At 38.7% G+C, this 21,633-nt stretch overlaps 1 protein-coding gene across 1 annotated transcript in view; it reads left to right on the top strand.

Moving 5' to 3' along the window:
- The window catches only part of LOC148010076 (protein EMBRYO SAC DEVELOPMENT ARREST 30-like), a 29,805-nt gene extending 28,243 nt beyond the window's left edge, over positions 1–1,562 (top strand). The window contains exons 10-11 of the mRNA XM_087673105.1: positions 91–638; positions 723–1,562. Coding sequence (XP_087529231.1) covers positions 91–550 — 460 coding nt within the window. The 3' untranslated portion in view covers positions 551–638; positions 723–1,562. The remainder of the gene's footprint in view (positions 1–90; positions 639–722) is intronic.
- The last annotated feature ends 20,071 nt before the right edge of the window (positions 1,563–21,633 follow it).

Here is a 21,633-nt window from a genome sequence, read left to right as displayed (position 1 = left end):
TGCTTGATAATGACAATTCACTTTATTGTAATGGATTAAAGGTTCACCATAATGAAAGTTTTGCTCTTAACTTGTGGAAGTTTTTAATAGGAAGGAGATTGCCCGGCTTCTTCAAGCTCTTGGCGACAAGCTATATCACCCAAAGTGGTCCTGGGTTCTTTCTGCAAGAAATAATTTGACGGCATCAATGGGTGATGCAGGGTTAACAATGGCAAACCACAACCTCAAGCCAGATATGTTTCTGTCTAATCCCGTACCTGAATGTACATGTAGACTGGCTGAACGCCCAAATGCTTCCTTGGTGAAGCAAGATAGAAAACACCAATCACTTAGCAGTGATGATGTATGTCCAAGTTGGATGGAAAATGACACTGAAGCTCACTGGACGGGGGATGTGGATGAGGAGCTGGAAGTTGAAACAGGAATGCCTGAAGAAGCAGAATTGGCAGACACAGGCTCAGAAGGTGATGAGTCAGCAAGTTTTTCTTTAGATAAAGTAGACAAAGAAGATGTTCAAACAGAAGGAGAGGAGGATGATACCAGTGACTAGTCCTTCCTAGTAGGAAATTTTGCTGCTGACAATCTGTGTATAATATTCACATGCTTACCTTGAGATTCGGTACTGAAGCCAACTGAAGGTACTGCTTTACATAAGAATTTCAGTTCGGTTGTGCATCCTGTTGTTTGCTGAGCCTAATTAAATGTGGTTGTTTTGTTTTCAGGCTCGAAATGTATGTTCACAAAGAGATTTCAGATAGAGAATTCTTATTCAAGATGGTTTTCTTCCTATTCTATCAGGTTTTTAAAATTGTAGAAAGTTACATTTGGCTCTATGAATCCAGCTTATTATGGCAAAGGATTATCTAGAGCTCTTATCAGGAAGAGATCCTGATTACATCCATATAATTTTTACAGTAGAAAGTCGTATTAGGCTCTATGAAATCACTGATCTTGTTGACGGAGTGATCAGTAAGAATCCTGAAGACAGTGTAAGAGCTTGCCGTGGTTACCTGCAGTTGTATTTTTAGGAAAAACCTTTATTAAGGTTTTTCAGAGCAAGAGTTCCTTCCTCATATCTACTTCTGGAGGTGTTTGGCAAGACATACAAATTTTGTAAATGATTCTCGAGAAAGTTGCTCATTTAAATTTACCAAAGTTTTCAGTTTGTGCAAAAGGAAGATGATCCACCACAAGGCTATGCAAGAGATTCTTCAATTTTGTAAATAGCAGAGCTTAACAAACAGGCGTTCTGTCTGTGTTTGAGAGTCTTGCCCTTTGACAGAGAGCGTTTTATCTGGAATTTTTATTATAGATCAAATGGTCCTGGGCACCTTCAAGCCATCTTGCTCGTCACTGTAGACACAGTACATGTACTTTCTGATAGAAACAAACATGCTGTCCCATACACAATGATGATGTGCACAAGAAGATTATGGTACAATCTAGACCTGTGTAAGAAGTTTCTGTTGGAAATGGTTAAGCTCCGAAGTTCCAGGTGCTGCTACCTCAGTTAGAGGCTGCCTTTTCTTGCAATTATGGTTTGCCCAATAGTCAATGTCTCATCTCCAGCAATCGTCAACAGGTCACAGCGTGCATTTTGCTGCCAACACTTTATCAACACTACTGTATGTTGTGCATCCTATGTTGACTTGCACGTTTAAGCGTGGTGAAGAACGTGAGAATGACAATACTTTGAACTTAACCAACTTAATTAATTATCACCATGAAGAGAGAGAGAGAGAGAGAGAGAGAGAGAGAGAGAGAGAGAGATAGGAGTCGACACTACATTGAGAGGGAAGCTCCTCCCCCTTTACAAAAATTTATTGAAACAAAATCACATGGGCACTAAGTGCCTGATCCATGTACAAAAGGTTGCAATCTTGAAAATTAGGATTTTGAAACCCTAATTATTTCAAACTTGGGCAACAAGCTGATTTTCTTCTTTAGTGCTTAGATTAGATCAAGCACAAAAACATGGAAGGTTGGAGTGCACTTTTGAGACAAAGCAAGTCTAGAATGATGTAGTTTCTATCTTTGTAGTGGTAGAAAATATTTCTAATGGAAAGCCGATAATAGTGTGCGTTGGACTTGTAGCCATGAGACATGCAAGTCCAATTGACTTGTGCTAACTTGAAAAATGTAGTACCCTAAATGAATGGGGTACTCCATGCACTGCATAAATTTTCACCTATGTGGAAACATTTGTTTCTTAATCTCTTTCTTACTCATTGTTGTGTCTCATTCTTACTCATACATGTGGCAGGTTAGGCGGTAGACATGTTGTGTCTCCACCTTTGAAACGAGTCAAAGATAGGTTTCAGTCCTCCCATTATCCCATATATAGGTAGAGAAAACTAAAGTAGAGAATATTGTGAACAAGCACTATGTTTTTTGCAATGTATGGAAGTACAATAAGCAACAAATAAAGGCATATAAAAAAATGTTATAATGAAAGTATTGAATGAGAAAGAGGTGCACAAGAAGGTGATGACCTTACATATAAGGGTATTTGGCAAAAAACTTGCCATGTCTCCACCTTTGAGACGAGTCAAATATGTGCTTCATTCTTGCCATATATAGGGAAAGAAAACTTCAAAGAATATAATATGAGTAAGTGATATGTTTCAAAATCTGAAAGGAATTAGTAATATTGAATATGGCTTGCCTTCACTTGGAAACAAGGAGTAGAATGTTGGCTTTAGTCCTCCCATATAGAGAAAAATAAAGTAGATAATATTGTGAATAAACATGTTTTTGTGGAAGTACTAAGTAATAGATAAATATATATAAAATATTAGGAGGAAAGTATTGAATGAAAAGGAGGTGCAAATAAAGGTGATGTTCTTTTCACGCAAGCATTTCGTAGGTAACTTGTCATGTCTCCATTTTGAAACAAGAGTCAAGGAAGGCCTTCAATACTCCCATATATAGGGAAAGGAAAATTGAGTAAAGAATATTTTGCAAATAAGTGATGTTTCAAAATGTGGAAGTAATCAGGTTGCTATAGTTGCTAGGAATATTGATGATGAATTCAAAAATCAAAATGCAAGAGGAGGTACATGAGGAAATTGAAACAAGGGAGGAGGAAGATAACAAGGTTATGATAGCCACTATCTTTTTAGTAGATAATGATAGACATTATGACTCATTATCTTTTGCAATGTAGCTAATGAAGCTACATAAAAGAAGGTTGCATTCCATGCATATCTACCATGCCTATTTGTTGGATGGCATGAAGAAACACGAAGAACTAGATGGTGAAGTTCTTAAAATGTCTCATAATCTTAATGAAAAATCTATAATCTTATAGCGAAAAGTGTGAAAAATTTCACAACCTTAGAAGCAATTATGCTTTGACAAACAAACAATATCACTTAGACACTTTCTTGCCCCTTTTTAAAACATATAATATTACAAGATCTAAACAATGCTTTATGTACAGACTAAATTCTAAAATTCTGTGACACTAACCTATAAATGTGCGTGTGACACACACACACCCCTTATGAAATTGTAACAAATAGAAGTTGAGGCTTGTACAATTTTGCTCATTGTATATTTTTGTTGGTGATTGTTTATTGTATTTTTTGCATTAATCACTCAATGAAGATTAATACTTGGCATTAAAGGATTGTAAGAAAAATAATAAATATGTATGTATCTATACACACATTGTGTGTGTGTGTGTGTGGAGAGAGAGAGAGAGAGAGAGAGAGAGAGAGAGAGAGAGAGAGAGAGAGATTAATATTTATCTATCATATCTTAGCAAATAATAAGTATACATTAGATTGGAGAAGATTGATATTTCTTGATTTGTTAACAAAGTGATATAATAATTATATTTTCCACATTTGGGCTTCCATCTTGAAGCTTAGACTAGATAGATTCTAGGCAAGGAGCTTCAAGTTTGTTGGATGAACTTTATCTAGGTGAATAGATGATCAAGGTCTTGAAAGGGCCTCCTTTTTATAGCTAATGAAGATGGAAGGTCAACATGATTGATACACCATATCATTAACCTTTGCTACTTGGTTAAGGAATATTCTAGAGAACATTTCATTTATTGTTGGGTTTGGGGCATTATCTCTAAATCCTTGCTAGGCCCGCCTACCATTGGCTAACTTGCAATTGCCTCCATGATGTTGTGTGACCACAAATTGAGTGGAGAAAAGTAATGGAAAGGTTCATCTACCCTAGTGTTTTGTTTGCAATGCATACGAGACATTGGTTGTTTGTCTTCATGACATGTTAAGCCAATTAGATAACATATTAGAGTGTCTTTGCCAAGTGTCCAACATGCCAAGAGAACATGAAGTCTTGCCTAACAAAAGGGACACTCTACTTGTGTGATGCCCATGCTTTTTGGGTTGAGAGTCTCATGGCTAAGAGAGAAGAGCATCATCGTGAATTTGAAGGTTGTTTAGTGCAAATTTTGGGGTTGATTGCAAGCCCAAATAGGGCTGCATGAAATGTGAGCAAGGAAGAAGGCAAAAGTTCATGCCTTTGAAAGGAATCAAAGGGGAAGATAATAAACATGAAGCATAGAGAAGGGTGGATGAAACCTTGATGCTTTTGGTTTGTTATATGAAGATTCACTTTTGTAATACACTATTGTATATTCAGTGAAATAGGGGCTACTATTATCATAGATATACCTCTACTATCCTGAAGCTTTTTGAAGCTCTACATCAAGAGTGCTAGGGATTTATTTTGAAGCACATTTGTTGTTTGACTGTCCTGGATTGAAGGGCTTTAGAGACTTTATTTACTATCCACAAATGTTCAATGTTATGTATATAGATCTAGAGTTGACCTTGGCCAAAGATATGTTGAATTTGGATCATATTCACTTAAATATATATTGAATATGTCTTTGAACTATTCCATGTGTATGTTTTGATGAAATATAGATATGCTTTGTGCCCATCTATTTGATTCTCTATCTCTTCTACCTATTTAAAGTCTTCTCTTCTCTATTACAAGGAACTTGTTTCTCCTTGCTCTTAGCTATACTTACTTGAGTCCCTGTGACTCTTGGCCATGCACACAAAATCCCTTGACATTCTAGTGAACTTGACGTCAAAATGCCAGAGTAAAGGTTTAGTAGCTATGAAGGAGTCTAATGCAGATGTTGTAAGGAGGGGAGATCTGGTATAGGTTATGCACACATATGACATGTATAAACATGAGGAAGTAGTAACTAAGCACTACAAGATGTTTATGAGATGAAGAATTTTGAAGGCTATAATGTATCTTGGTATTTGCATATCTATGCAGAGAAAATGAAAATGGGTAGTGTTCTTGTGGATGAGATGGGACGATAATTTGTATGGGTTGTTGCTCAAGAGCTTTGATCCTATGTTGAGGATATTTTTACAAAACATGTCAACACATGGGTTGAATTTAAAAAGGCATTGAAATATGAGTATTTCATGGAAGATGAAGAACAGGCCATAAAGAGAATCTTCTTAGAGTGGGTCACAAAGCCCACTAAGGGGTTCTCTACTATAGAGTTGCTTTGAGAATTTGAATGAAGACATGGATAGCTAGACATCATAGACTAGATGACACTTGACTAATTTTACAAGCTCTAGATTTGTCGTTGGCAATCAAGTCTTGAAAAAATAATGGAAGATGACAATGTGGAGCAAGGATTGAAAATAGATTGGAAAAATGTACATGATGCAATATCAAAGCTTGTGAAAATATGGTGATAACAAGTCTCACTTCCAGTCCATCTTAGACAAAATAGATGAGTGGACACCCAATTCCTACTATTGCTTCATAGAAGGATGACACGAATCAAAGAACTTGTGAAAGCCATGCATGAATTATAGTTGAAATTTGCTAAATTAGAAGAAAAAAGGGGGTCTACAGCATCAATGTATTAGAGCTTTCTGTGGAGATGCGTTTGGTGTGATAATACTAAGCATGAATGGAGAGATTGTGAAACTTATAAAGATGCTTTGGACAAAAACTTGATTTTTCTTGAAGATGGGACAATCTGTCTGTGCAAAATAGGATTGCCATTCAATTTTAAGTTTAGAAAGGGTGGAATGAAAAAGTTGATAGATGAAATGGTTGGGAAAAATGCATATGCTGTAGTTGAGTCTACAACTTACAGTTTTCAAATTGAGAAGATTGCTAGACTAAATTCCAAATGTGATGTTATGCTTGACAAGAAAATGGAACCTTGGTCACATGCAATGCATACTCTAGGGAAAGGGAAGATTCCTAAAGATGAGTTAAACAAGGCATGCAATTGTATTAAGGAAATAACAAGATGAAATGCTCCAGCTGATTCTTTCTCTATGTGTGCATATCTTGCCAAAACCTAGAATATTGAGGTTATTGTAGAAGAAAAGAGAAAGTGAGATGATGGAAATCTAGGGATATCAAAGAAGGGAGGAAAAGGGAGTGGTAGTAGGCTATCTAATCAGCCTTCACTTCAAAAACAGCCTCACCTTGAGATGTATCAAGATGAAATAAGCAAAAGGTAAGTGACTAAGTTACAAATTGCACTTTGATATTGAGACAACTACTGATTTGAAGAAGGTTTTGGACGAATAGTAAAGTGGAAATTCCCTTGGATGGAGTTCTTGGTATTGCCAAGCAAGAATTTCATGAGGAGATTATTGATATTATAAACAGAAAGCAGCAGTTTGTTGGGGATCCAATGCATGCTACAATTGAGGAAGAAGAAGAACCGGGTTTGCAAGGTATGCAAGTAATGCAATAACATGACAAAGATGCTGAAAATGCAATTATTGATGCTATATAGATGCAATTGCTAATACTAAAAATATGATTGTTGATGTTGAAAATTGATGGTTTGTAGCCATACCTCAAGAGCAGTATGTCAAGTGCATTTCATTGAAGATGAGGCAACATGTGTTATACCTAGATGTGACTATACACGAAATCACAAGGCTAAAGCAACCATTGCGATACACGAGTAAAAGTGGGAGATCTTGAAGTGCTTTGTATTTCTTTGATTGATTATGGACGTGAAATTTATGTTATGGTCACGCATCCTTATGAAAATGATAGATGGCTTGTGGATATGGAGCATGGATGGAGGATGTGGACTACTAGTAATGCACTTGGGAACTTGTATGCAACATGTCCTAATGGGAAAGTTACTATTGGGGATGCTCAAGATGAACAACGCTTCTTTGTATATGATTCTTCTTCATATCTCGTGATCCTTGGGTAGTCGTACATTACAATAGTTTGCAAGAAAACCAAAGTTTTTGATGATGGTTCAACATACATTAGAATTCGAAGTTGTGATGGAAATCGGGTACTATTTGTGTCCATCATTTAAGAAATTGTGATAGTGTGATAAACTATCCTTTGCCTCCTAATCATGATAGTTTGATAGACGATGTGTTTTTAATATGTATTATTGTAAAGTAAGACTATGGTGGTGCAAGATGGAAAATATTCTAGCCTCATTAGTAGGTTCATGCACTTTTTTACAGATTTTGTTGCATTTTCAGTACATAATACACTCTGTTTTTAGAAGTTTGAAAGCATACATAGAGTTGCAAAACATTATATTTGCAAGACATAGGAAGACATAAAGAGACATGGATTGCTTGAAGATGAAGAATGTATATTAGGAATGTATGATGACCTATCCTATGGTGAAGAATATATACCAAGTATGTATGATGTGATGTATATTGCTTGAAGTTGAAGAATGAATAATAGGAATGTATGATGATCTGTCTTATGCTGATATCATGGATCAGCTTTTAGATATGTTGAATTCTAGGCTAAAAGCTAAAAATAGCATAGTTAAAGTATGCTCCTTAGATATGTATTAGGTGATTGTAGAGTTTGTAAAACAATAATGTATATATTCAAATGAAAGAACTGAAGTCATGGTTGATATAAAGTATAAAATTGTGGCAAAAAAGGTTAAGCATATGGCACTACCATTATCTTTTGATAGTGATGAGGAGAAGATTGAATTAGCTTATTAGCTGAATGTGAGAGACTAAAAAAAGATTGGACATCGATTTACAATAGAGTCTTTGACAATCTGCCCTATTGACCTTCACATATGAAGGTAATGGAAAGGTAGTAATCTTGACCACAAGGGAGAATATCTCATCAAAATAACTCCTTTGTGTATTCAAACATATGGTTTAGAGTGCCAAAGAAAAATGGAGCATTGAGGTTTGTTCAAGATATGTAGCTAATAAACAAAGGGACTATTAGAAATGTAGGGGTGGGTCCAATTGTGGACAAATTTGGAAAAGATTTTGCTAGGAAAGCTATTTACTCTTTAGGTGATTTGTATTTTGGTTATGATCAATTTCAATCGGATGTAGAAAGTGTAGATCTTACTACTATGAAGATACCTTTGGCTCTAGTGTGAATGTGCACTTTGCCATAAGGGGAGATTTGTTGCAAGGGACATGATTGCATGTGAAAGGATCTTGACTAGATTGGCTCATTCTTTCAAGATAGAAGTCAATGATTAGGGTAAATCAAGCCTTGATTGTGGGTCACATGTGTGGTCCATATGAAAAATTACCACCTCGAGCTAAGATGGATGCTATTGAGAGAATGGATGAGACTTGCGCATAAGTTTCAGAAGTATGAGAAAATTTGGGAGCTTGAATATTGTATCTCATATGGATTCCACACTTTGCACATATTGCAAATGCCCTTTATCAGTTGTTAAGAAAGGGGCAAAAAATTCAATGGGATAAAATGCACACAAAGGCAATGAGAAAGATTAAAAAGGTTGTTGCAGATAGCAAAAATGCACACAAAGGTAATGAGAAAGATAAAAAAGGTCTTTGCAGATAGCACCTATATTGATAAAGGCTAATTATACAAGTGGAAGACCCATCATTATTACCGTTGACACAAGTCCTTAAGGGATTGCTTCGGCCATTGGATAGGATGATAAAGAGGAAATGGATATGCTATGAGGTTTGGGGCTAAATGAAGGGAGTGAGCCTTGAAGTGGAAGCATGGAGCAGAAGCAAGAGCTATGGTGGAAGGAGCAAGAGCAAGAGAGAGAGAGAGACACACAAGATGTGGGAACAATAGTCACAATGTGTGACTGGCTTTCCCTTTATTTACATGTCACTGAAAGAATAAAGAATGAAGTGATAGTGATGGGTGCCCGCCACTTGTAATGTACAGGTGTGCAGATATGTGAGTATTGTCAGTGTAACTAATACACATGTAGCTAGACTCGAGTCTTTACCCCCAGCAACCTCCCACTTAAAGGTAAATGTGCCCGGTGAGAAGAGAACAAGAAAAAATTGACAAAGTACAAATGTACATAAGTACAATAGGATGAGGAAAGACATAATCTCATCCAATGCCCATCAATTTCCTAAGGAAGGAAAAACACTCCACTGAGAGATTTTTAGTGAGCAGAACTGTAGGATTTTGGACAATTTTGAGATCTTGACAAGCTCAATGGACTTGTCCTCAACGACCTCTTGAATAAAGTGGTTACGCATCTCAATGTGCTTTGTCTTCACATGGAAGATTGGATTTGTGGCCAACTGAATAGCACCCATAGAATCCAAATGTGGCCTAACTAGAGAGCCTCCTTGCAAGCCTCAATGGTGGGTGCCTACACCATACTCTACCTCTGTAGTAGATAGAGCCTTGCATCTTTGCACCCTATACATCCAAGAAACAACATCTCCAACACAGGTAAAGACATAGCTAGAGTGGATTTCTTACTATCTGCATGTCATGCATAATCAGAGTTAGTGTATCTGACGACTCGTGTATCCTTGCCACCACCATTAATAGATTCACATAGTTGTTATGCCATTTAGGTACCTCATGATATCCTTGATGACATCCCAATGCCATCGGGTAGGTGTAGCCATATATTGTGCCACAACCACTGCAAAAGCTATGTTAGGGCGAGTGGCTATCATGGCATACATCAAATTGCCCATTGCGGATGCATAAGGGATCTTGGCCATCTTGACATTTTGCTCATTAGGTTGTAGACAATCAGCCTAACTAACCTTCATATGAGAAGGTAAAGGATAGCCAGTAGGGTTAACATCCTGCAAATAAAACCTCTCAAGGACCTTCTGGATGTACTCCTTTCGTGACAAGTAGAGGAGCCCCTTAAAGCGATCGCGTGTAATGCATATTCCAAGAATATGTGAGGTGTATGTCCTTCATCTCAAAAATCTTCTTAAGCTGACCTTTCAAGGCATCCAACTCATCATGAGCACTCCCAGAAAGCAATATATCATCCACATAGAGGATGAAATCATAAGGTTGCTATTATGAGCCTTGTTTGTGTATAAACATGGATCCATATCACTGCGGGAATATCCTTGTGAATGCATAAATGCGACAAAGTTGTGGTACCATTTCCTAGGTGTTTGCTTGAGGCCATAAAGGCTCTTCCTCAATCTGCACATTAGGTGTTCCTTACCATGCTCTACAAAGCCCTTAGGCTACTCCATGTAAATCTCATAATTCAAGTCTCCATGAAGAATGGCCGTCTTGACATCCATTTGATAAAGATCCAAGTCAAGTTGATTAACCAAAGCCAATACCAAGCGTAGTGTAGTCATCTTCACAATAGGAGAAAAGACTTTATTAAAGTCCACACCATGCTCCTACTTGAAATCCTTAGCAACCAAATTGGTCTTGTATCTTGGCTTGGGGCGTTTAGGGATACTTTTCAACTTGTACACCCGCTTACATGGCAAAGCACACTTGCCACTAGGCAAAGGAACCAAATCCCACGTATGATTTTTCTTTAGTGAGTCATAATTAGAATACATGGCCCTCTCCCAAGAGTGAGTATCAACTTTGCGCATGGCCTCATCACAAGTAAGAGGTTCACAAGCATTTGTCACCATAACATAATCCATAGAGGACTCAAACCACGGAGGCTATTGTCTATATCTAGTAGACTGTCTCAAAGTTGGATGTGGGGCTTGTACATCATGTGGAGCATCAGGGACCTAGGCCACTAGGGCATGAGCGGTTGTTGTACGAGGCTATACAATAGCGGGAGGTTCCTCCTAAAAGATCACCCTTCATACCTTAACGATATGCTTACATTGCTTACATATTTTCTCTTCATGGAAAACAACATCATGGATATAGATAACCTTTCGAGCCTGTGGACTCCATAGGAAATAGCCCATCTCACCTGCATCCCCATAACCAATAAAGATGCATTTTATAGACTTAGAATCTAGCTTATTGCACTTGTCCTTGGGTACATGGCAAAAAGCCTCACAACCAAAGACACATAAATGAGCATATGAGGGAGGTTTTCCAGATCATACCTCCTCTCTAACCTAATAGTCAAGAGCAGTACATGGGGATTGATTTATCAAGTGTACGATAGTAATAATTGCCTCAATCCCAAAAATGCTATGGTAAGCTTGCCTAGCTAAGCATATTGCAAACTTGCTTCTGAATTGTCATATCCATGTGCTCAATTATACCATTTTGGGGTGGAGTGTAGAGGGTAGTCAACTGATGCTTAATACAACTCTCGTCACAAAACTTCTCAAAGGCTTTAGAGACATACTCATCCCCATTATCTGATCTTAGGCATTTTAGCCTATACCTAGACTGGTTCTCAACCAAAGCAAGCCAACACTGAAATGTAGCTAAGACTTGTAATTTTTGCTTAATAGGATATGCCCATACTTTATGTGTATAGTCATCAATGAAGGTAATGAAATACTTTGCACCACCTAATGACTTGCAGGGCATGGGACCACATACATCCAAATGACCTAGAGCCAATGGCGTACCCATGTGTGTCATACCAGACTTTTTATGCCTAGTATGTATTTGCCTACCATATAAACAATGATCACAAGACTCAGAGCACTTATAGTCAAGGGGCAGAAGATATTGCAAATGAGTAAGAATTTTCATTCCTTTCAAGACCATATGTCAAAGAAGGAGACGATGCTAAAGAGATACATGTGGAGTTGCATCCACTACCAAAATATGGTCAATTAACGCAAATACAAGCAAGGGGTAGAGAGAATCGAACTTAGCACCATGTGCAATGACAAGATTCCCACGGGTAACCTTTCATGATTATCCAAAGTGCTAGTAGAGATAAGGCTCTTTGTGAGAGCCGGTACATGATGTACATCATGAAGAGTAAACATGCAACCTAAACCAAACTGCACATCACCAATACCAACTATCTCCAATGCCAGGTCATTACCCAAACAGACAGATCCAGTCAAATTGCGATAGGAGTGAAACCACTCTCTATGAGGGGTCACATGAAAGGAAGTCCCTAAATCTATGAGTCAACACTGAGTATACCTTGACAAAGCATCAATCGACTGTGCAGTATCAAGAGAAGAAGCTACAAGTATGAAATCATTTTCAGAATCAATCTACGTAATGTTAATCTCTTCAATCTTAACACTAGACTTGCTAGGAACAATGTTGCGATCATCATTTTTATCATGTACTTTACCCTTGCCCTTTTCTTTGCACTTATCCTCGTGCATCTTATGGCACTATGGCTGAATATGCCCTGCTTTCCCATAGTATTCAAAAGTCAATGAGGACTTACGGCCATGGGACTTACTACGAGACTGTCTATATGATTCCGAGTGAGACTGTTGAGAGTCTCTCCCACGGCAATCAGTATCGCTCCTACCATTATTGCATCTAATTGTCAAAGCATGAGAGGTGTGGGAAGCATCAACATTCTTTTTGATAACCTCTTGAATCAAGAGTGCACCCTCTATATCCTACAACAACTATAATCCATCAGTAGGTATATTGACACATAGCAGCACAAAAGATGTCCCATGATTCATGAAATGTACCTAAGATAAACAAGGGAAGAAGAGTGCCCTTGAATTCAATCCCTTGCGAAGACAAATGCCTAATAATGGAATGAAACTCATTTATGTGAGCTGATATAGAAGTGCCCTCCTTTATGCGAAGGTGCATGAGTTGCTTCAGCCAACCAATACATCTAAGAAGTGAGGCTCTGTTTGTCATATACATTGCAAATCTTTTCCCATAATTCCCATGCGGGCTGCCCATGAGAGATAACATTATAGAACAAATGCTTAAAGAGGGATAATATGATGGTGGACTTACATAGCTTACCTAATTCAGCCCAATAATTTGCATCAATAAGTTTGGGCTTGATGCCCTTATGTTTCAAGAGCCTAACCTACATTTTCTACACTAAAACTTGCTAGATTTGGGCCTTTCAGTACCTGTAGTTGGTGCCATCCAACTTGTCAATATTAAAGATAGCACTATCAGTTGAGCCACTAGCCATAATGAAGGCAAACAAGTGCACAAACTGTCAAGGCATGCTACTATAATTATTGTAAACAATCCTAAAACCACTGCCAGATCAAGTTGAAAACAAAGGGGTGCTGACTAAGTAAGAACTGTCCATAAACGCAATGCAAACTCAATGCAAAGAACTATCAAATGAAGGTGATTTCTTGCATAAACAGTGAAGTAAATTGCAATTATAGTAAAAATGAAGTACATAAGTAATAAATCAATGCAAAAGAGGGCAATCACTGATATAAGATAAACTGGGACTACCATGGAATAGCTTCAACAAAAGCAATGAGTGAATATGAGATTGGCATCGAGAACTATCAAAGAATCTGTGTGTCAGATTGAGATACATCCCATACGTATAACCATCATGTATAAAGTGGGTCTCACAAGTAACAAAAGAGACCAACTAGAGGCACAATGGATTGAGCAATGTAATGGAAGCTCAATACATAACCAACTAAGATGCATACATCACTGACAACATTGTGACGACAGAGATAGGCGCTAGCCCAAAAGTAATGTTAGATCAGTGCACTAAACATCAACTACATACATCAAGCATGGCAAGAGCATGTACATGTCACCAAGTCCCATGGTTTCACTATAAGACCCTCAAGCTCAACTGCATAACCAAATGCTCAATGTAGCATCCAACTGTTAAGGAGTGACTCCCATTGGAATGAAAATCAAATGCCAGATGAGCAAACAAAGCTCAAGACATCATGTGGAAGGCATCCACACATCCAAGATTCAAGTAGCATCTATTCGAGAGCATTTGATTCCGAGTAACTTGCAAAGAGCTAATTGGGCATCAAATAACTATACATAATAGTGAATGACAGTTGATGTTATGATTCAAAGCTTGAATCTCAACTCAAATGCAATTCAAAAGCATAACAAAGGATGTAACATGAACCATAAGCATTGGTATATCAACCCCGAATAGTTGGTAAGAACCAAGGAGCAATAGACATATGCTTTCAATAATAGCATTCAGCCCTGCTTATTACAATATTAAAAAACCTATGTAAAACCGAGAAAAAGAGTGCTCAAATCAGTCCCATAGCATTCCAATACTCTAAGCTCCTCAACCTCTCCATTTACCTTTCTCTTTCTCTCTTCTTCTGTCTTCTTGGATTCCCTTTGGGCCTTGAGGTAGTCAGATTTTTCTTTCTTCCCTCTCTCTTCTTATGCCTTCCTTTGGGGGGTTTTCTTCTTAGAATTTTTGGCCCCTCCATGGCTAGACTGTGTTTCATGTTCTCCTTCTTCGTCACTCATGGTTCTCTCACTGGATTGTTCCTACTCTTGGTGGGGAGGGGACCTGTTTGATGCCTCATCAACTTTTTCATTGCCTTGCACTTCCCCCAATGCCTCCCTGATGATAATAGTCAAGACCCCATCAAATCCAATGGTCAAGGCCTTAGATGACAACGGGTCTTCCACCTATAGCTAGTGCTTTTGCTGAGATCTTAATTGTCTTCCGCACGAAGCCGTTCAAGTTCACTTCATCTAAAGACTTGGCTGCAATGCTTTCTAGCATCGACACATTGATCCTGCTGATTAATGCATTGTACCTTTGGCTGGAAAACAAGGTGTGCACCATCTTGGCTTGTAGCTGGACTTTTGGGTTGGGGATATAAGCTAAGCTGATGCCATCATTAGTGTGGACTAGCACTTTGTCCATTCCTAGCATGTTGAACATGCCCCTTTTCAGACATCTTTCAACTTTGTTGGACATGCCCAATGCTCTCTCCACTAGCTCCAGGGTCAGCTCAATTTCTACTTGGCAAGTGGCCTCTCCTTGCCGCACAGTCACGGTGCCACAATTCCTATTGAAAGTATGAAGGAACTCCGCACACTTTTCATAGTCCATGGCTTGCTCAACTTTCTCTAGGTACTTCTACAAATTGCATTGATTCACAATTTGCTTTATGGCATGCTCTTCCATGACTACATCTTCCAAATTCAGAACATGCATGAACTCGAATTGGTTGTAGGCCCTCATCTCCACTAAGAGGCCATACTTTGCTTGCTCTTCCTCTAAGAATGGAAACTTGTTGGTTTTCTCATGTCTTGCCATTGTAGGTGCCTGTCATGAAGCCACAACTCACCATTAGTGTTCTTCAGATACTTTTTTGCGAAAAGACACGTAGGAAATGGAAAAAATGCTTATGGAATACTGAAATGCTTAAATATAGAAAGGGAAATGTCCTTTAAACAGTCCATGCATTCCTTAAAACATTTATGGCACTTTTCCTCAATCATAAGTGATTTTTATCCACTCTTTTTTGCTTTTGGATGTTGATTGAGGTTTAGGGTTTGTTTTTATGTTCCACACCTTATCCCCTCCTTCCTTGGAAAGGAGAAGAATCCTTCCTAAGATTAGAGGTTGAAGGGTTAAGTCCATTCAATGCATGCTCATGGTGTTTTACTTTCACATGAGCCAAGCGTAGAAGTTCGGGTTGTACTCCATGTGAGCATAGTGGTCTATGTCGATGAGTTGGATGCTTATGTGGGCGAGGTAAGTGGGGACATCTATTAAGAAGTCACTGGAGTCTATTCGGCTAGAAATGTGTAACTCCTCCTTCGTCAACATGTGATCTAGATAGGGGTGGGTCATGATGTGCTCTTTGAGGGATCAGTTGTGAATGGTGGTCAACACCCTATAAGAGATTGGAGCTTCAAAAGTTGGGTCGTACTCTGAGGTTTTGATGGCACATCTCTACTCAACATTGGTCCTGATTGATAGCCCTCTAGCTCCCATTGAAGTCGAAGAGCATACAATTTTTGTAGGAAAGAGGAGTCTTTGATAGCAAGTTGTTTCAACTCTTCAATCTCCTAGTCTGTGGTAGGGACCGTGCTCTTGTCATATGAGGTGATGAGTCATCATTTGTGCCTTGCTCATGGGAAATCTAGGTGGCAATCAGCTCCTCAGTTGCCTAGGGAGTCTTAATGAATACCAATTCCAATTCTTCCTAAGAGCAAGGAGCGTATGTACCTCCGTGGGCCAAAGGCTCTTTTGGAAGGCCTAGGTCTAGTCGATCATAGCTTTTAGCAAGTGTAGTAAATGTAGTGTCCAAGCATCGAAGGCAAGTAACGAAGTCATTCCCCCTATTTTTAGCTAAGTCAAAGGCCAAGGTAAGAATTAATAGTTGTTCATAAGAAGGTTTTAGGCCTATGGGAGGTTGAGGTTTGGCTGTGCTAGAGGATAGGTATGCAACTGAGGTTGGCAATTTTGGCTGATTTTGAGGGAGCGGTTCAGCCACTTGCACATTAGGCGTGGGTTGCGATGTACATGTTCTGCTACTAGATGCTTGTGAGGCCCTAGCGGCACTATCAGTGCTAGGTTGAGGTGGTTTAGAGGCATCAAGCTGCAGTTTCGGTTAATAGACTTGTTGAGGCTTTGCAGACATAGTGGGTTTGGGCTCTATGGGCTTCGCATCTTGAGTTGTTTGGGATTTCGATTTTCGATTGGTATGCGTAGCCAGGAAAACTTACCACAATATTTTTGGGATAGGCAATTATCACTACCATACACTTGATAAATAGATCCCCATGCACAGCTATTGTTAAGTTGCAAATGATGTATGATCTAGAAAATCTCCATCATATGCTTATTTGCTTGTCTTTGGATGTTATGCTTTTTGCCGTGTTTCCAATAACAAATGCAATAAAATGGATTCTAAATCAGTGAAATATATCTTTCTTAGTTATGGGGATGCAAGTGAGATGGGCTATCATCTATGGGATCCGCATGCTAGGAAGGCCATTCATAGTTATGATGCTATTTTCCATGAGGAGAAGATGCATAAGCAGCTTGGGCAGGTAGTTGAGGTACAGAGAGTGATATTTACGAGGAGCCTATTATTACTGTACACCTAGCTAGATGGCCTATAGCTAATATTCCAGTGGCCCATGATCATGATATTGGAGAGGATGTACATGCCCCATAGCTTGTTTTACGATAGTCTACTAGAGATAGATGTTACCCTGAATGGTTTGCACCCTCCATGGACTATGTTATGGTGATAGACCCTAGTAAGCCTCTTACCTATGACGAGGCCATGTGCAGAGGTTATAGCCACTCTTAGGAGAGGACCATGCAGTCAGTGTATGACTCATTGTAGAAAAATCATACATGGTATTTGGTTCATTTATCTAGTGCAATGTGTGCTTTCCCATGCAAGTGGGTGTATGAGTCGAAGATTACCCCTAGACACCTTAGGCCAACATATAAGGTCAGATTGGTTACAAAGAGTTTTAAGTAGGAACATGTTGTTGAGTTTGATGAGGTATTCTCTCTTGTAGTCAAGATGATTACCTTATGCTTAATACTAGCTTTGGTTGATGGTTAGATGTGCATCTTTATTTGATAGATGTAAAGATGAATTCTTTCATGGGGACCTACATAATGAGATTTATATGCAACAAATTCAAGGCTTTAAGGAAAAAGGTAGGGAATACCTTATGTGCAAGTTGAGAAAGAGCCTTTATGGCTCAAGTAGGCACCTATGAAATTATACCACAAGTTTGATACTTTCATGCATTCACAAGGATATACACATACGTAGTGATATGGATCCGTGTCTCTACACAAAGAAGGCTCGTGATGGCAACCTTATTATCTTGGTACTTTATGCGAATGATATGCTGATTGATGGAAGAGCTCATGATGAGTTGGATGCCTTGATAAGTCAACTCAAGGAGAGATTTGAGATGAAGGGCACGAGACATGCCTCACACATTCTTAGTATGCATATCATGCGCGATTGCTCTAAGGGGCTCCTTTACTTGTCGCATAAGGACTACATATAGAAGGTCATTGAATGCTTCCATATGCAGGATGTTAAGCCTATTGGCTATCCCTTACCTTCTCATGTGAAGGTCAGTCTCATCATCAGGTAGATTGTCCCCAGTCAAATGAGCTGAAGGATGAGACGGCCAAGATCCCTTATGCATTTGTAATGGGCAGTTTTATGTATGCCATGATAGCCACATGCCTAGACATAGCATTTGTAGTTGGAGTTGTGGCATGCTACATTGCTACACTTGGCTAATGATATTGGGACACCGTGAAGGGTACCATGAGATACCTGAAAGGCACCATAGATATGAGCATTTGCTATGGTGATCATGATACTACAACCATGGGTTACACTGACTCTGACTATATAGGACATGTAGATAGTAGAAAGTCAGCCTTTGGGTATGACTTCACTATTGTTTCTTAGATGTCCATGGTGTAGAAATGCACAATATTAACTACTACTAAGGCAAAGTATGTTGCAGCCATCAAGGCTTGAAAGGAGGCCCTATGGTTAGGCCATTTGGTGATAGACCTTGGTATTACTATTACTCCTACACTGCATTCAAATTCTATGAGTGCTATTCAGTTGGCCAAGAATCCACCCTTCCATGTGAAGACAAAGCACATTGAGATGTGGTATCAGGGAGGTGGTAGAGGACAAGTCTGTTGATCTTGTGTCAAGATCTTGATTGATGAGAATCCTATAGATCTACTCACTAAAAGTCTCTCAACGGAACATTTTTCCTTCTTTATGAAGATGATGGGTATATGATGAGATGATGTCTATTTCTCATCTTGTTGTAGTTTATGTACATTTATACTTTGTCACTTTTTCTTGTCCTCTCCTCACTAGACGCACATTTGCCTTTAAGTGGAAGGTTATTGGTGATAAAGGTGCATGTGTCTATGCGGCCATATATTTACTTTATACACCATGACCACACACCTGTACACTGCAGGTGGTGGGCACCAATCACTATCACTTTATTTTTTTTTCTTTTAGTGACTAGTGAATAAGGGAAGGCCAGTCACACATTGTGACTATTGGAGTTTCCACATACAATATATATCACTCTCTTGCTCTCTTGTTCCATTTTCCATAGCTCTTGCTTTCACATATGTGCTTCCACTCGAACTCTACCTTTCAAGAGAGAGGGAAATGGATAGAGATAGAGAGGGAGAGGGATAGATATATAGAGAAATAGGTATAGAGAGATAGAGAGAGGAAAATGGAGGGAGGAAGATAGAGAAATAGAGCAAGTTGATGAAAACATCACTTGTCTATCGAGTATGTGTGATGCTACAGTGAATTTCAGCTGGAAATCTTTAATCAAGTGGTCTTGAGCTTTAAATTAACGATAAGCAAAATGTGTACTAATCATGCTTTACAATCAAAATTTATTTGAAATAATTTTCAATAATATTAAATGTGTATGAAAAATATCCATAAAGAGGTGTCGGTACACCCCAAGAAATAGATCTATTGCGACTGATAAGAAGAGTTCATGGGCATACAATGGAAGGAGCACCTGAGCTAATAAACCCATAGGAGGGCACTTTATCTAGTGCACCCTCGACTAGAGCATATATTGGGGAGCTATTGGACCTTCCTCAAATCTTAGAGCCTGAGTTGGAAGCGATGATCGATATATTATTACCTATAGATGTTGAGCCATCTGATCCATTGAGAGAGGAGACATCCATATCATTATATGATGGGTGTCGTGTATCTCAATTAAAGATGCTCCTTGTGCTCTTGAGTATACATGCAAAGTATGGATGGAGTGATGCAAGTGTGACTATTGTTTAGGTACATAGTATGCTCTTTTGTTTTTGATACATAAATAAGAAATGTTTTTTATTTTTTTAATGTTTTGAGTTTTGTTTCAATGTTTTGGGTTTTTTTTCAAACTGTTAAAATGTTATATATTGCCATTTGGAAACACAACGCGACTGAGTCTCGTGAGTGATAATGCATGACAAGGGTTGCAAAAGTTAGGCATGTATTACAATAGCGTTCATGTACGTGTCACTGACTGTGTGCACTTTTGAGGAGAATATGAGTCCATGAAAACATATGTCAAGTATGGTGCTTGTAGGTATCAAAAAGATGTGCAGGGCCAAATCATCCCTTAAAAGGTTCTCAAACACTTTTTTGCTTATATCACTCATCCATCACATGTTTCACAATCAGATGTGGCAAGCTTAACAACATGGCATATATATAAAATAGGTCCACAAAAAGATGGAATCCAATGAATACTAGCAAAATTGTGGGCATGGGGTCATGTTGATTCCACCTTTCTCAGCTTTGCACGAGAGACAAAGAATCTTCGGCTTGGACTTGCTATGGATGGTGTAATTTCGTTCCGACTTTTTATAGTATGTGGCTAGTAGTCCTTTTGTGAACTACAACATTTTGTAGTGGCTTTCTACAAAGAAACGACACCTAATTCTTAGCTTGCTCGTACCCAGGTGCTATAAAGTCAAAAATATGGATGTCTATCTTTATCCATTAGTTGATGAGCTTAAGATGTTGTGGGAGGAGGGGATTACTATGGAAGAAGATATGAGCAAGCATTTTGAGAGGTGGTTTGTTAATATACGAGCCATTCTTATATGAACCATGCATGGCTTTCCAAGTTTTGGGGAGTGTTCAGGTAACCAAGCTTATTTCTCATTTTTTGTATCTAGTATCACACATTTATATTTATGTTGACTAGATATAGATATTGTGGTAGTCCTCATCACCTTAGATTACTATGCATGTCTATTGGTTGGCTTCCAAAGGTCACAAACGATAAAGAGGATGGTTTATTAGGAGCACATCACATTCTTGCTAGAGAGCCATGATTTGAGAGAAGGATTCCTTGGATGGCCCCCCTACACAAATGAATGCCCAAATCTGATATGAGTGAAAGATGGTTTACGAGGAGTCACTTGCATGTGGAATACAATGGTTCTCAGTTTTCTATGAGTTGCCATATTGGGTCCATTAATAGATCAACTATCTATTAGATCCCCTGCACATTTTTAAGAATGTTGGAAGCTTGTTATGGGACTATATCATAGAAAAGAGAAACACTTTGGGGACAAGGATAGACGTGAAGGAGATAGGTAAGATTGAGGCGTATTGGCCACAAACGAGCCCTAATTGTGTATAACTACTTGCGCTCCTTGGGTTCTATCCACCATCACTAAAGAGGATTATATGGTGAAGCAAATTATCAGGTCTATCCGCACGCCAAGGGGAGAAAGTATTTGGGGAGGAGTGGGAGTTTTTGAGGGGATGCAATCCAAAGGTAAACACACTTTCATCATATTTATATCTAGCAATTATATACGGTAACTAACCTAGGTGTTTCAATGTACAATACAAAGTCTATAGCATAGTGTGGTTGCATGGGTGACATTTTTGAGTGGAGTGCATTGACAAATTGAGCTTGATGATAGACTACTATGGTGTTGTGGCGAAGTTTGAGCAAGAGAGTTGACAGCGGGTCACAGAT

The sequence above is a fragment of the Lygodium microphyllum genome, chromosome 30 (genome assembly GCF_053477565.2).
Source record: "Lygodium microphyllum isolate KBCC chromosome 30, Lygodium_microphyllum_v1.1.10, whole genome shotgun sequence".
Lineage (NCBI taxonomy): Eukaryota > Viridiplantae > Streptophyta > Polypodiopsida > Schizaeales > Lygodiaceae > Lygodium > Lygodium microphyllum.
The sequence above is the reverse complement of the archived record's forward strand: the minus strand, read 5'-3'. Positions and strand labels throughout refer to the sequence as shown.